This window comes from Pelodiscus sinensis, chromosome 20 (genome assembly GCF_049634645.1).
Source record: "Pelodiscus sinensis isolate JC-2024 chromosome 20, ASM4963464v1, whole genome shotgun sequence".
Lineage (NCBI taxonomy): Eukaryota > Metazoa > Chordata > Testudines > Trionychidae > Pelodiscus > Pelodiscus sinensis.
In genome coordinates this window covers 12,724,682-12,741,101 of record NC_134730.1, presented here as the reverse complement: position 1 = coordinate 12,741,101, position 16,420 = coordinate 12,724,682, and the positions used below count along the sequence as shown (strand labels likewise).

The 16,420-nt window shown below is 49.1% G+C and overlaps 1 protein-coding gene across 1 annotated transcript in view; it reads left to right on the top strand.

The window, feature by feature from the left end:
• The window catches only part of CDR2L (cerebellar degeneration related protein 2 like), a 33,559-nt gene extending 25,457 nt beyond the window's left edge, over positions 1–8,102 (top strand). Inside the window, exons 3-5 of the mRNA XM_006136407.4 lie at positions 136–284; positions 1,607–1,771; positions 4,791–8,102. Of these exons, the coding sequence (XP_006136469.2) occupies positions 136–284; positions 1,607–1,771; positions 4,791–5,676 (1,200 nt within the window). The 3' untranslated portion in view covers positions 5,677–8,102. The remainder of the gene's footprint in view (positions 1–135; positions 285–1,606; positions 1,772–4,790) is intronic.
• Positions 8,103–16,420: the final 8,318 nt, after the last annotated feature.

Below are 16,420 nucleotides of genomic sequence, written 5' to 3'. Positions count from 1 at the left end.
GAGGGATCTCAGTACCTTCCAGGGTTGGGTCCCCTGATGACAAAGCGAAAAGACAGGCTGTTCAGGAACAGGCTCTATGCACAAACACGGGTCTTCAGTCTCCTCGCGTTTCACAGACTCCTGAATTTTTTGCAGTACCTGACGAAGCAGCTGGAGATGTTGCGTCAGATGAATGAACAGCACGCCAAGGTCTATGAGCAGCTGGACCTCACAGCACGGGACCTGGAGCTGGCCAATCAGAAGCTTGTGCTGGAGAGCAAGACATCCCAGCAGAAGATACAATGGTAATGCTCCCCACTGCTCGTGCTTAGGTCAGCAATCTGACTGATAGCTGGGGGACCAGGATGGGGTAAGATGCTTTGCCCTGTAGGGGCAGATGGCTGCCAGTCCTGAACAAGAACAGAAGGGTCTATTTGAAAAATACCCATTCCCTGAACTACAGGAACAGAAGCATGTCAAGAAGCTCTGGAGGAGAATCAGTCGTTACTTGGATGCTAGTTCCACCTCTAGGATAGCCCAGAGTAGGATATTCCCTGCCAACTAACACCATCGTATCAATAATATTTTCCCTTCTAAAAGGAGACCCTGACCAAGGTCAGTCCTTGTGAGCACCAGATGGTTCCACTGTGTCTTGTATAACATGTCTTTTTAAAAGGCTGTACAAGCACAAAACTTTAGTGTCTCGGCTCTACACACTGTTTTACAAACGGTACTCACAACTGATTCCTGGCCAGTTTCTGCATTTTATTTCTATGGCAGGAAGAGAAGAATGAATAAACTTGGCATCAATCTCATTTTAATCAATTAAATGCTGAGATATTCTAGGATTGAGCAAATCCCAGGAGGCTATTGTTCTAACCAACTGCTTCAAGAATAGAATCCCAAATTATTGCACTCCTCTGCCACCTCCTCATCCACCTGCCCCCGCCACACATATATGCCCCAAGAGAGAAAACACTCAGGCAGGATTCATCACAGGTAGAAGCGTACTCCCAGTGCACCCAAAATCCCCCCCATATCTCCATCCAGGACTTTGGTATATATAAGGAATGCAGGATCTGCCCTCAAGTGCACTCTTCCTCAGCCTTCCCCTACAGTAGGAGGGCATTGTTAAGCAAGACCTTTAGCAGATAGGCACCTACCTAAGAATGGCCATATTAGATTAGACCAAAAGTCCATCTAGCCCAGTATCCTGTCTTCTGACAATGCCAGGTGCCCCAGAGGGAATGAACAGACGAGGCAATCATCAAGTGATCCATCCCCTGGCACCCATTCCCAGCATCAGGCAAACTGAGGTTAGGGACACCATTCCTACCCATCCTGGCTAATAGCCACTGATGAACCTATACTCTGTAAACATATCTAGTTCTTTTTTTAACCCTCTTATAGTCTTGGCCTTTACAATGTCCTTTGGCAGGGAGTTCCACAGGTTGTCTGTGCATTGTGTGAAGTACTTCCTTTGGTTTATTTTAAACCTGCTGTCTATTAATTTCATCAGGTGACCTCTAGTTCTTGTATTGTGAGAAGGACTAAGTAACACTGAACTTCCTTATTGCCTCCCCTTACTTTTCTCTCTCTTTCTCTCTTACCCTAACCTTAACTGCAGCCTGACGGAGACCATCGAAGGGCTGCAGAACCAGGTGGAGGAGCTGCAGAAGCAGGTGGAAGAGCTGCGGAGCTTAGAGCAGCTGCGCATAAGGCGGGAGAAAAGGGAGCGGCGCCGAACCATCCATACCTTCCCCTGCCTTAAGGAGCTGTGCTCAAGCCCCAGGTATCACCCTAAAGCAGGGAGAGGTAAAGGCAGGTGCTGAGACGATATCAGCAAGGTTCTGAGAACCAGCAAATACCTGGGCCTTAAAACTGGCATTTCTGCTGAGAAGGGGAAAACCAGCAGCATGAGAGGGGCGCAAATTTTATTCCTCACTGCCCCAGTTCATTAAAGCAGCACAAGTCAGAGAACACAGTGGGGAGGGCTCTAAAAAGGGGAGCAATAGAAACTCAGGATTTGCCAGGTTAGCTTCTCACCTCTGCAGCAGAACCCCATAAGCAGAGCTTGAGAGGAAAGTGAGCCCCACCCCTAGGCAATGCACACAGCTGTACAGCTCTTGGGTTCCTTCCTGGTCACTCTATCAGCAGATGCCTTGAATCATGAGATTTTGTGGAAGGGCTCCTATGACATCTTAGGAAGTAGAGCTGCACTGGGGCAAGGAAAGGAGGTGCCCGGCCCATGTGGCTCTGCCTTTCTCATGCACGCTGCTTCCCGAGTGCTGTAGGGAAACACATCTTAAGCAGCAGGGCTTGAGCTACATTTAAAGAGCTGTAGCCAGTGTTCCCCCAGTACGATTCTCTCATCACCATCTAGAGCATACAGAGACAAGGTTTTGACCCTGACAGCTCCTTGGATGGGGCAGCTAGCACAGGCAGACAGTGGTCCCTGTAAGCTGTGCATGTGCGCAGCCACTCAGGAGAGATTCAAATGCCGTCCCGCCGATTAGCAGAGCGTCCACAGTGAGGTTTTTGGTTTCTACTGGTGGTGCACACTCACACATGCCTCTGCACATACAAAATGTATTCCATGCGTGGACAGAAAAGATTGGAGGGACCATTGCAGGCAGTCCCTCCCTACCACTTGCACCCAGACAGATGTTGTAGAGGAGTGTGAAATCCTACATCTCCTTCTGGTGCAGCTACAGTAGAGCAGCCGTATTTTTTGCACATGCATTACTATTTGTACTGAAGCACTGAGAAGCCGCAGTCACGAACCAGGTCCCTGCTATGCTAGGTGCTGTACAAACACATATGATGTTATCGTTCAGCCCATCATATCTGAAATCCAGCCACTGCATTAATTCACTGACCTCCTGAAGACATTTCTTGCTCAGCTTCCTATATGATGGACTCTTCTCTAAATAGACAGACAATCAATCAACCTGCTATCCTATAGAAAGCATTGCGCTGCCAGGGGATACAAATGCACAGCATTGTAGTAGAGCAATGCAGGGGACATCACAAGGGTATAATCTATCCCGAGGCAAAATCGATGTGGTTGTTTTCCCACCATGCCCCTGTAGTGCTTTACCCACATTGCCTTGCTGCACCGTTTGGCTTTGAAATTTGCATTTGGGATTTGCAGGTCACTCTGACCTACAGAGAGTAGGGAATCTGTTCAATACCCATTCCCTCGCCTCACCCAAGCCCTCGAGAGAAAAGGCTGGTATTTTATCCCTGTTACAGAAGCACTGAAAGAGGAGCTACTCCCACAAGAATCTTTTTCCATCCACCCCTCAATTTATAAACCTGCATCTATTCTTTCTGGAGCACTTCCTGGACACAGACCAGCACAGTCATGTTTTGTTTGTTTGTTTTTTAGGGCGGGGTTAAGCCTAGATGCTGCAATACACACTCCACAGTTTTATTACTTTGTTGATTTAGGTTGGGAAAATACAGTTTTTCCAAGGGGGTTCTCTCCCTTTTGTCCTCTCTTGGTGGGTAAAGTCAAATTCCTGAGGAGCAGATTCCTACAGTGGCAGCCTCTGGCACAGGAGAAAGGGGAGATGGATAACAGGCTCCTGGTGCACCACATTTGTGAATACTTTATTCCCATGCTTGCTCATTCCTCCTCTCCTTTCAGTCTTAGGTGCTGCCAATGCTTAGCCTTCCTTTCAAACAGAATGGGTGGGACCCATTTGCTATAGGGCCAGTGTTGTTCAGTCACTGCTGGAGAGTGAACAAAAACTTCAGAAGCCAAGTGACTAGCATTTAGCTCACATCACCTTCCTTCCCCCTGTCAGAAAGTTGATGATAATGAATCCCTACTAGCCCAAGGTGGAAAAAAATCTCAAGTCCTGTATTTGCAGCCCAACTTGCTAGTGCCTTGAAGATATTTCTATGAAATGCCTCCGAAAGGGTTTGTGGGAAATGAATGTGGCAGCTAACACTCACATTGCCAGAAGCGAAGGCCATCTCTGTGCAAGAAGGTTGCACTGGTTTAACTAACAGAGTGATTTAGTTTCACAGGCGCAGGGGTAGGAATCAGTCTCAAAGCCCGTTATAACTCTCATGTAGACAAGGTCCAAGTCACAAAAGTGCAGCCCCGACTGCAATCCGACAGCAAAGGAACTCATGATTGAATATGGGTCATGGAGGCTAAACAGTCCTCTCACCGGAACTAATGGCTCTCCAGGACCAAGTGGAGCCATGTGGCAGAAGCTAATACCTAAACTATGCCTAGTCTGTATACAGAGACAGGTTCCATCTTCAGGGCTCTTGGTCAGGTAGCATTTCAACAGATCTGTATAAAACTCAGACCTTTGCAGAGTAACACAATGAGAAGCTGCCAGCTGGTTTCCATGTAAAGCAGTGAGGGTATGAAGCACTGGAGTGGGAATCAGAAATCTTGGGTTCTATTCCCAATCCTATTACTGACCTGTATGTGACCTTGCAGAAGTTAATTCCTTTGTGTCTCTCCCATTCCCCTTCCCACTGTTTTGTCTCTTCTAGTATAATTAGATTGTAAACTCTGTGGGGCAGGGATTGTCTTGTGTGTATGTACAGTGTCTGGCATAGTGCACCCCCAATGTTGAGTGTGGCCTCTAGGCACAACAGTAACACAAATAATAACAACGCACACACAAGCCAAATCTTACTTGGTTACACCAGTGTGTGTCCGGGGTAGTTCCTCCATGAACTTTAGTGAAATTACTGGTATAATTGACAGGAGAATTTAGCTTCAATTTCCTTGAGGGCCCATTATTTTGTCAATAACTAACTACACTATCCCTCTGCCACAGGTATGAGGATGCATTCCAGGTTCACAGCTCTTCAATGGAACTCAACCAAAATCCAATGGAGAGGGAGAATGAGCGTCTCCAGGCCATGGTGAATTCTCTTAGGTCCCAAGTCAACCAGGAGAAGCAACGAAAGGAGAGGGTGGAGCGTGAATACACTGCTGTTATCCAAGAGTACTCAGACCTCGAGCAACGGGTGTGTGAAATGGAGAGCTGCAAACTACGCATCAAGGAACTGGAGGCCGAGCTCCTGGAACTGCAACAGATGAAGCAAGTCAAGAAGTATCTTCTTAGCAGAGAGGATAATCTGTCTGAAGCTCTTCTGGAGCCCTTAAACAATGCCCCCGAAGCCGACTACATTGACCTTTCAGAGGAAGATGGGAGTAAAACTCACAGTACATCCATGACAGCTTCCCCAAATCACCCCGTCCGGAAAAGCTGCAGCGACACGGCCCTTAACGCCATCGTGGCCAAGGACGCTGTAAGCCGGCACGAAGGCAACTACACCCTTCACGCCAACAATGTGCGCAAGCGGGGCATGTCGATCCTGAGGGAGGTGGATGAGCAGTACCATGCCCTGTTGGAGAAGTACGAAGAGCTCCTCAGTAAGTGCCGACAGCACAAGGACAGTGTGCGCCACACCGGAGTGCAGACCTCCCGCCCTATTTCTCGTGACAGCTCCTTCAGGGACTTCCGGGGAGAGGGTCACGAGCTGGAAGAGCGGAAGACAATAGAGAAGAGTCTTAGCAAACACGTGGAGGCTGTGGACAAGCGGCTGGAGCAGAGTCAGCCAGAGTACAAGGCGCTTTTCAAGGAGATCTTCTCACGCATCCAGAAGACAAAAGCTGATATCAACGCCACCAAGGTGAAAAACAAGTCTAGCAAATGAATCCCACCATCACTGTGTTTCTTTTGCTCCCACATGCAACCTCAACGGCCATCTCTTCTCTTTTGTCCAGGAAATATTGTGTAGCTATTCTCCTCCCTACCCCCACCTTGAGGTCCCTCATTTTGTTTTCTTGTATGGGAAGGAGGCCTACAATGGCTCAAGGGCAAGAAAGTGCCATGGAGACTTACGTCACTTTTTAAATTTAGTGCTCCAAGCGAACCCAGCTGCCACAGGGTTTCCGAACCTATTGGAAAAGCTGTATATTGTAGTTCTAGATTGTTTCAGAAATTTTACAATGAATTCCTGCATGTGTTGCTACAGCAGCCAGAAATCACAAACTCTGGAACTCAACCAACAACCCCTCTCCCCCATTTCAGCTTCTCCTCCAGCTACTGTGTTTGATTATCTGCAGGCAAAAGCTTGGACCTCCTGCAATGTCCTGGAATGCCCTGGATGCAATGTTATACAGAAGTCATCAGCACTTCCAGAGACTGCTTCAGAACACCTAGCCCTTCTCTTTCTCTGTGGTTTACTGCAAAGGACCCCACAAGCATACCCAAGACACTGTAATTGTACCTTGCCATTCCCTATTGGGCCTTATGTTCTTCCTATTTAAGCCATTCTCTTATCAGTCAGGTTTTTCAGAGATTTACAATGCAACTCATTGCAACTGGAAAAACTTGAAGAGAAATGTAGAACTGGTTACTGTAATGTCTTCATCAGCCTCTCCGAGGAGTCAGTCCGTAGTCTTAGGACTTTACATGTATAAGAAATCCTTCTTTGACACTCCGGGTGAATCACAGCCTGGTTAAATTCATATAATGGTTGAAACTGACAACTGGGGTTTTCCCAGAAGCCAAACAAGAAGTGCTGTTCCTGGTTCAGAGAGATACTCCTTATCTTTAGGTTTGGGTATTGGTCCTCTGTGCCTTGCTATTCAAGAGATCATCATTGCCCCTTCTAGCAAGCTCTTGAGATATGACTTTGTCTGGGTTTGCAATAAAAGGCTAGCAGTGACTCACACCTACAGGTATAACAACAAAGCACCACATTCTTAAGGTATTAAGAGCAGTGATTATTAACAATAGTATTTATCACACTGTCCCACACCTTTACCATCAACTTTCCTGACTGAGCTGACAGAGTTTTCTGCTGACAATAATCCAACTTGGCTGAGTGAGCTGCCCTCTCGAACAGTGGTCACCATCTGCCACTGGTGTTTAATACCAGCATCAGAATCTCTCTCTCCACACACACACACACACACACACACCCACCCACCCACCGAGAGAGGCAGGCAGGCACACACAAAAAAGCCTCCCCAATCTCAGGGATCACCAGTATCCATATCTCATCAAGTGGGCCTTGTTTGATCAGACCTAATAGAATCTTGCAGGACTCATGAATAGAGGCAGGTAAAGAGCATGTCACTAGAGAGCTTCGGATACAGATGCAGAGCGCTCAGCTGCAGGGGATGACCCTGGCAATTGATATAAGTTACTGATGTTATAAGTTACAACAGTGTTCAACATGCACTTAAAGAAACATTGGGCTGGACTCTCTTTTCACTTACACTAGCTTAAATCACAAAGTCAGATTGTGAGTTACATTGGCATAAACGAGGTCAGAATCTGGCTTTTGGTTAGTTTTTAGCATAATTTATCTAATTTTTTTCTCCTCCCACATTTGATTTTCCATATTCAGGATCTAACCCTACAAGGAGCCAACTGTCCTACCCTCCCACTAAAATCAGTGAGGATTGAGGGTGCTTGGTGCTTTGCAGGATTAGTCCCCCGCTGGCCTTTCTTTTCTAAAGGTTGCCATCGTGCAGTTCGCAAAGGTGTGGCCGCCAAACCATCACCCCTGCTGCCTCTTAGATTGGCATGCCAGAGATGCCCAGTCCTGCAGATACCCTCTCCTTTCCCCTTCCAATGCCAAAAGCTTCTTTCTTTCACCCTTGACATTTTCAGATGGTCAGTGGCCCCAAACTCAGAAGTATTAGCAGCCATACACATGATTGTGGTTACCACTCTGGTAACCGTACGGAGAACCTTCATGCCTTATTTATTTATAATGGAAAGCAGTTGTTTAAAAACAAAAAGTAAGCAGCAAGTAGATTTCTCAGAGAATTCACTGTGCTCTTTGTTACCACAGTCACGATACTTGGTGTGTTGATTATTAAATGTTACTTTATTTAAATCTTTATACTAGGGGACTTTTGAACCTATGTCTGTTCTAAAGTCATCTGTTTGTTGCATCAGTGTGAAGGGGATCACTTTCACTTTCGGTTTCAAACACTGTAAAGTATGAACCAGCATCTCCGTTTGAGTGTACATGAGATAAATATATTTAAAAATGCTTTATTCTCGTCCTAAATAAAAAGAAGCCACAGTATTCTGAAAGCTGAAACTTTTTTGTGATTGTTTTTTATTCCAAGAATAATCCAATCATTCTGATTTTTTTTAAATTTCTGGCACGATTTAGAGCAGGGGTGGGCAATAATTTTTTAGAAGGGGACACTCCAAGATTTTGGAAAGTGGTTGAAGGTCGCACTCTTCCATGATATTAATGGAGGAGATGCGGGGTCTGGGATGGAGGTTGTGTGCAGAAGGGGAATTGGGGTAAGGGAGTGGGGTGCAGGAGAAAGAATGGAGTCTGGGAGGGAGCTTGGGTAAAGGAGGCAGTCGTGACCTAGGGCAGGAGACTAGAATGCAGGGGTTTGGGATATGACCTAGGGTAGGAAGGGATCGTGATCTGGGGCAGGAGATTGAGGTGCCAGACCTGGGAAGGGATATGGGAGAAAGGGGGGGGCAGAGGGTTTGGGTATGTTGATTAGAGGGGGCAGAGGGTTGGGGAAGGGCGGGGTTGAGGTGCCAGAGGCAGGTTCTGGCCAGGAGACTTACCAGCCAGCAGCCAAACCAGCCTGCCTGCCTGCCTGCCGAACTAAGGCTTGCAGCTCTTAAAACGTTTCCCAGCCAGCCCACCAGGCCATATGCTTGTGTGAATAACTGAACTAAGGAGAAGGGGCATGGTTTTTCTTGGCTGCCTGCTATTCAAACAGGCAGCTCCCACTGGCCAGTTTCTGGCCAGAAACTGACCAATGGGATTGTGATAGGGGAGAGGGCAGCTCCTGAAGCTTCCCCATCCCCTTCCAGTTTTGAAACAGAAATGGGGCCTGACAGCCGCATTTGAGTGGCATGCGGGGTAAGCAGGGGAGCCTGCCTAGGGCTCTTCACTGCCTCCAAGAGCTGGATCTGGTGGCTTGGCAGGCCACATGTGGCCTGTGGGCTGTATTTTGCCCAGGCCTGATTTAGAGCAAGAAAATGCTTTAGGCTCCTTGAGAGAAATTGGAGAAAAGGCAGCAGTGTTTATGTGTTTACTATGTATTTGAGAATCTGTTTATCCAAGAACTCCTCTTAAGCAGTAAGAGCTAGGACTACCAAAAGTGGTATATAGATTCCTCTTATCATAACTTAAAACAAAGTAAGGGTTTGGTTGTGCCAGGAAAATGGGATGTGCCTAGAATGGGATTGCTTCTCAAAACCATTCAGAAAAGACACAGAATCATTAGTCAGGTGAAAGGGAATGGTTGGCATCCCCACCAGGTGCCCTTTCAGCAGGGGAGCTAAAACTCCACCTCCCCTGATTCATACAGGAACACCGTTGGCTGTTCCCTTTACTGCTGGCTGTTCCCCTTTCTCAGGAAGTGAGTGGAAAGTGCACAGTTTGCTGCATTCCTCACCCTGGCTGGGGAATGCAGGAGGCAGATAAACCTGGATCTGCCCCAGCGGGGGGACATGCACCCTTCCCCCATTGTGCCAATTGGAGCTGCAGGAGCCATGGAGAGGCACGTATCACCTGACCTCAAGCTGCTGCGATGAGAGAATGCTGGAGTAGTTCTCTTTTCTCGAAGCTGCCTTCGTACTGAACCCCTCTTCATCCCCGGCCCTACCTCAGAGCAATTATTCAGATGAAGCATGGACATTTTCATTTTATCTTCCAAAAAACAAAAATTGAGTTAAGGACCCGAGCAACACCAGGTATATCTTCAAGTGTAACATAATTTTGTGTATTTGGGTTTGCAGCACCAACCACAGCATGAAAATGCACTACTTCTCAGTTCTCAAAGACCATTAACATGCACAATTCTGAACACTTATCACCCAAATGCTGATTTAAAAAAAATTAAAAATAGGCTCCAGAAAAAATGATTCATGCAAGTGATAAGAGATTATCATTTTGTTTTAACAAAGGAACAGCTGCAGTATATCAGTAGTTTGTGCAGCAAAGAGCTGAGAACATCCTTTCTGGGTCCAAAAATATTAGTGGCCATGCACACAGAGACTTGTGATGCACAGTCAGTTGGGGGAGACAGTTGTTTGTTTTAAAAGAGGGTTCCAGTGAACTGCACCTCCACCCAAAGGACAAAATGAGCATCCTTTGCATTTCTACAAAATCTTGTGTTTAAAGGAACTCAAAGTGCTTTACAAATAGGAATTAAGGGTCCCAACACTATTAGGAAGTAGGCCAAAAAGACTGAACAATCATTTTACTCACTGTGGAAATGTAACCACCTGTCTTATGGAAGGAAGGTGGCATTTAACAGCACACAGAAACACCTTGAAACAGCTTAGAACAGGAAGTGAACAGATTGACACCACTGCACACTTGATTACAGAGCTCTGCGACTTTGTTCTCACCCACAACTATTTACGACTCAGATCATTGTGCAAACTGTGATTGCATCCTTAGGCACCTGAGCCCACCATCTCACAAATTATGGAAGGGTTTTGTACAGCCCCCGGTCCCCATTCACATGTCACCAGATGGGATGAATCTATTTTTAAAACAAGCTCCAATAGTGGTCGGTTTAATTCTCCATGCTTCCTTAAGCCTTAAAAGCCTGCTTCTGTTTGAATTACATCAAAGTCAGGTCTAGGGATGTAAAACCTTGTTTAAAAAGTTAAACATTAAGTTTAACCAGTTAACTGGGATCCTGCAACCTGGAGCGGGCCCCTGGCACAGTGAACTCCAGCCAAGCTGGAGCAGCTCCCTGCCCATATTGGGTGGGGAACTGCTCTGGGCCACCGGTTAACCAAGTGACACTTCCCGGGTAACTGGTTAACCAGTAATCCTTTACAGCTCTAATCAGGTCTTAACCAAATCCCCTCTACATGCATAGCTCTCATCCATATCATGCCCCTAAGCAAAAGAAAGGCAAAAGGGCCATGATTTTAACTCAATATACTCTTTGCTTCACATAGGAGTTTTGTGGCAGAACTTTCAAATAACACAGGATGGAAGAAGAGGAAAGGTGTCTTCAATTTAAGGATTGGGTTCAATTGTGTCAACTCAGTCACCTTTGTTCTGCTAACTGAAGCCCCACAGCAGGCTGCAGAATAATGACCTCTGAGAATACATATTACCAGTGAAACAATAATGTTGCCAGGGTTAACAGTCGGCAAAGTGAGTCATCCTGCTATAGCTATTTCTTCTCCATCCCTTTGGCTACAAATCATAAACACGTACCTGCTTGTTGCTTGAAATTAAGGTCACCAGATGGCATGCAAGGAGTCTGATTTTATTCTCAAAGCATTCAGTTATCATAAGAACGGCCATACTGGGTCAGACCAAAGGTCCAGTATCCTGTGGCCAATGCCAGATGCCCCAGAGGGAGTGAACAGAACAAGGAATCTCCAAGCAATCCTTCTCCTCTCACTCATTCCCAGCTTCTGACAGAGGCTAGGGACACCATTCCTACCCATCCTGGCTAATAGTCATTGATGGGCCAAACCTCCATAAATTTATCTATTTCTTTTTTGAACTCTGTTAAAGTCATGGTCTTCACAACATCCTCTGGCAAGGAGTTCCACAGGTTCACTGTGCGCTGCATGAAGAAAAACTTCCTTTTGTTTGTTTTAAACCTGCTACCTATTAATTTCATTTGGTGACCCCTAGTTTTTACATTATGGGAACAAGTAAATAATGGTTCCTTATTCACTTTTTCCACACCAGTCATATCCTCCCTTAGTCTCTTTTCTAAGATGAAAAGTCCCAGTCTTTTTAATTTCTCTTCATATGGGACTCATTCCAAACCCCTCATCATTTGTGTTGCCCTTTTCTGAACCTTTTCCAATGCCAATATATCTTTTTTGAGATGAAGGGACCACATTTGTACGCAGTATTCAAGATGTGGGTGTACCACGGTTTTATATAGTGGTAATAAGATATTCTCTGTCCTACTCTCTGTCCCCTTTTTAATAGTGATAGAAATGTAGCCGTGTTAGTCTGGTGCAGCTGAAACAAAATACAGGACTATGTGGAACTTTAAAGACTAACAAGATGGTTTATTAGGTGATGAGCTTTTGTGGGCCAGACCCACTTCCTCAGATCAAATAGTGGAAGAAAACTGTCACAACCATATATACCAAAGGATACAATGGATCCTTTGATACAATATCCTTTGGTATATATGGTTGTGACAATTTTCTTCCACTATTTGATCTGAGGAAGTGGGTCTGTCCCACGAAAGCTCATCACCTAATAAACTATCTTGTTAGTCTTTAAAGTGCTACATAGTCCTGTATTTTGTTTCCCCTTTTTAACTATTTCTAACATTCTGCTTGCTTGAAGAAGTCCCCAGGATTACCATTCCCAAACAACCTGTGTTCTGGTAGTACTATACACATTAGATTAAAACAAAATGCTGTGTCCTCCATGACGCATCAGCGTTGCTTAATGTAAGCTGTAACAGGCTGCTTGACAATGATAAAAGACACTTAACTCCTTTTCCAAGGAAAAGAGCATGCTGCCTCCACAGGGATTACCAAAGAGAGACCCAAACTCAGATCCCTGTTACACTGTTCCTACCTCAGCAGCCTCAGCACCAACTTTTTAATCAACAGTTTTGACTTCATTCAGCAGGTTAAACTAAGGGTTCTTTTAATGGTCTCTGATACCATTTCTACTCCTGCCAAAATGTGGGAGGCTTGGGCAGTGCTGTCACCATTCTACTCATTTTCTACTGCCCAAAGCAGTGACTCCTCCAGTCTTCCAAGGAATTCAGTGCCTATTTCAAGGGACATGGAGGATGCTCACCACTTTGCATGAGGCTCTTAAATCTTACAGAACTAGGCCTGGTCTATGTGAAAAGTTTGCATACATAGAAAACACTGTTACAGAAAAAAAAACAAGTGGTCTGGTGGCACTTTATAGATGAATAAAACATATAGATGGTATAATGAGCTTTCGGGGCACAGCCCACTTTTTCAGATGACCAGAGAAGGCCCCAGAGCAAGATATCTGAACACTTGGGATTGCCAAAACAAACATTGCTCAATGTACAATGTGTGGCTAGGCAAAATCTGCACACAAACACATTGGTACACCCCCTAGGGGTGAGAGTAATTTGCATTTCTTATAGGTACTGTTGTGTTGCACTCCTCAGGAGGGGGGCTCAGGGCAGGGGGATGGTGAGGTGTGGTGGGACAGTATCTATAAGACATTTAAGTGTGGAGGGCTCAGGGCTGGGGATGTGGGGGAGGTAGCAGGAGTCAGGGCAGGAACTTGGGGATAAGGAGGAGCTCAGGACAGTTGGTTGGGGGTGTGTGTGTGACATAGTGGGGGTACTTGCTGGGCTGTGGTGACCCCTGCTGTCTGGAGCAAGACCCAGCAGGGGAAACCTCACTAGGCCAAGGTAGTGTCAAACTTGTTGAACCAGTGGCCAGACACCCCCCATGGAGAGGAACAAAGGAAGGTGGAATGCTGCCCTGGCTGGGGGGCAGGGCTGGAAGTGAGTTAGTTGGTTGCTGGCTGTCTGGGAGCATGGAGGAGGGCCTAGGGAGAGGAGCTGGAGTTTAGGGGCCCAGTCCCCCCCATCTCAAGGGGGCCTGAGGCATCCTAGCCCAGCTCTGTGACCAGACTCCATCTGTGCTGCGCTGTATCCTGGAGAGGCAATAAACTTCCTCTATTCCACCAGCTGGTGCAGTCTGTTTGTGCCATTTCGGGGTGCAGGAGACGGGGGACCCCCAACGCGCCATCACACTGGTGTCAGAAGTGGGATGCACTGCACCCCGTGGATGAAGCTCCCAGCGGCAAGCAACAAGGCGCAGTAGAAGCAAGAGCCCTGGAGCCAGGCGTGCTAGAGACAGAGTGAAGCGGTTCCTGGGAATCGTGGGGCGCTGCAGCACTAGACTGGTGAGTCTGCACCGAGGGGCCCAGTGGGCAGATGGCCTACGCCCGACTCTTGAAGGCAGAGCTGGTGGGGCTGTGCAGAGAGAGGGGCTTGCCTGTGCAGAAAGCAACCAAGGCCCAGCTGATTGCCCAGCTGGAAGAGAATGACCAGCCACAGGGCCAGGATCTTGTCCCCAGGGGAAGCAGCCAGACCCCCCCGAGAGTGTGTCAGGCTCAGAGAGGGGGAGGAGCGCTGGAACCCACCGGAGAGATGAGACAGCGTCTCCCGGGAGGCCTGCAAGTCATAGCCCTAGGGAAGGGGCCAGCCCAGCGGAGCTGCGGCGGCTGGAGATCCAGCTGCGGATCAAGGAATTGGAAGTAGAGGACCGAGAGAGGGAGCGCCAAGATCGAGAGAGGCAGCGGCAGCATGAGCTGGCCATGGCAGAGCGGAGAACCGGCCAAGTGCGGATGGGCCCCAGGGTCCCAGGACTGCCAGACGCTTGGAGAGGCCCGTGGTGGCCCAATTGAAGGACGTGGGCGACATAGACGGGTTCCTCAGCTCCTTTGAGAGGGCCTGTGGACTGCAACGGGTTCCCCCAGCTGACTGGCTGCAGGAGCTCATCCCCGCACTAAGCCAGGAGGCGGCCGGAGTGCTCAGTCAGCTGGAGGACCTACAGCCAGGGGATTACAACCGAGTCAAGGAGGCCCTGCTGCACAAGTTCGGGCTGACCCCCGAGATGTACAGGAAGAAGTTCCGGGGGGTACAGAAAGGGCCACGGGAGACCTATGTGGACCTGGCCTCCCACCTGGCGCAATACTGCCGCAAGTGGGTGTCTGGAGTCGGAGCCCAGACTGCAGAGGAGCTGCTCAAGCTGGTCATGATGGAGCAGTTCTATGAAGCGTGCACACCCAAACTGAGGCTGTGGTTCAAGGACCGGAGACCAGAGAACCCCCAGGAGGCCGGGAGGCTGGCGGATGAGTTCATGGAGAGCCGGTCCGGGTGTGAACCAGAGTCCCGGAGAGAAAGGGAACCGCGCAGAGACCGGATCTCGGCTGAGCGACGGAGGGAGTCAACTACGGGGGTGGAGGTGACTCTGGCCCGATCCGACATAGTGGCCCCAGAGCGGATACTACCCCACACCCAGCTGACCCTGAAGGGCATAGACGGGTCCCCGTTTAAGGTGCCTGTAGCCAGGGTGCACCTGAAATGGGGGGCGAAGGAAGGCCTCAAGGAAGTGGGGGTGCACCCGCACTTGCCCACCGAGGTGCTGATGGGGAATGACCTAGAGGAGTGGCCCCATGAATCCCAGCGGGCTCTAGTCCCTACCCAGAGCCAGCGGGGGGCTGACAACCTGGATCCAGGGAAGGACTCCCGGCAGGGTCCTCAGGGTCCCATCCCAGCGGACACGGGGTCCAGCCAGGCTGGGACTCCGGACCTAGGCAAAGGTGGGGAACAGGTCCCGATCCCTGCCTCAGCAGCTGAATTCCAGGCTGAGGTGCAGGCAGACCCCTCCTTGCAGAGGCTGAGGGACCAGGCTGGCCTCCGTGCAGCTCAGCCCCGGGGGAGAGGTGGCCAGGAGAGATTCCTGCGGGAGCGTGGACTCCTGTTCCGTGAATGGCTTCCCCCCAGGAAGGTGGGGGCATGGAGGGTCCAGCGGCAGCTGGTCGTCCCCCAAAAGTATCGCCTCAAGCTGCTGTATTTGGCCCACGACGTCCCCGTTGGGGGCCACCGGGGGATCCGGAGCACCCGGCTGAGGCTGCTCCAGCACTTCCATTGGCCGGGAATCTTTACAGCCGTGCAGCGGTACTGCCGGTCCTGTGACTCCTGCCAGAGGGGCGGGAAGGCCCAAGACAGTAGGAAAGCAGCTTGGGGGGTCTCTACCCCAGATAGAGGACCCTCTGGGCTTGCTGAGAGAGTTATGGGAGGGGAAGACCTCCCTGGATGGAGCATCGGGGGTGGAAGCCGCCCTGGCTGTCCAGAGAAGGCTCACTGGGCTCATGGCCCCGGCCCGAGAGACCCTGGCCAAGGATCAAGGCCAGTGGAAGGGTGGGTGTGACCCCCGAGGACAGGCCTGTGCCAGTCGCCCTGGAGTGGGGTGGCGAGTGGACAGAGGGAAGCCAACTCATGTGGGTCCTCGCCACGGCCGGCCCGAGTCAAGGGGAGCACCCATGTCCCCAGGGCGGGTTCCCACACAGAGGACCCGAACTTCCCTAGGTCACGAGCGGAGTGACCCTGCTCAGTTCGCTCTCGGAGGGGGGAGAACTGTGACATAGTGGGGGTACTTGCTGGGCTGTGGTGACCCCTGCTGTCTGGAGCAAGACCCAGCAGGGAAAACCTCACTAGGCCAAGGTAGTGTCAAACTTGTTGAACCAGTGGCCAGACACCCCCCATGGAGAGGAACAAAGGAAGGTGGAATGCTGCCCTGGCTGGGGGGCAGGGCTGGAAGTGAGTTAGTTGGTTGCTGGCTGTCTGGGAGCATGGAGGAGGGCCTAGGGAGAGGAGCTGGAGTTTAGGGGCCCAGTCCCCCCCATCTCAAGGGGGCCTGAGGCATCCTAGCCCAGCTCTGTGACC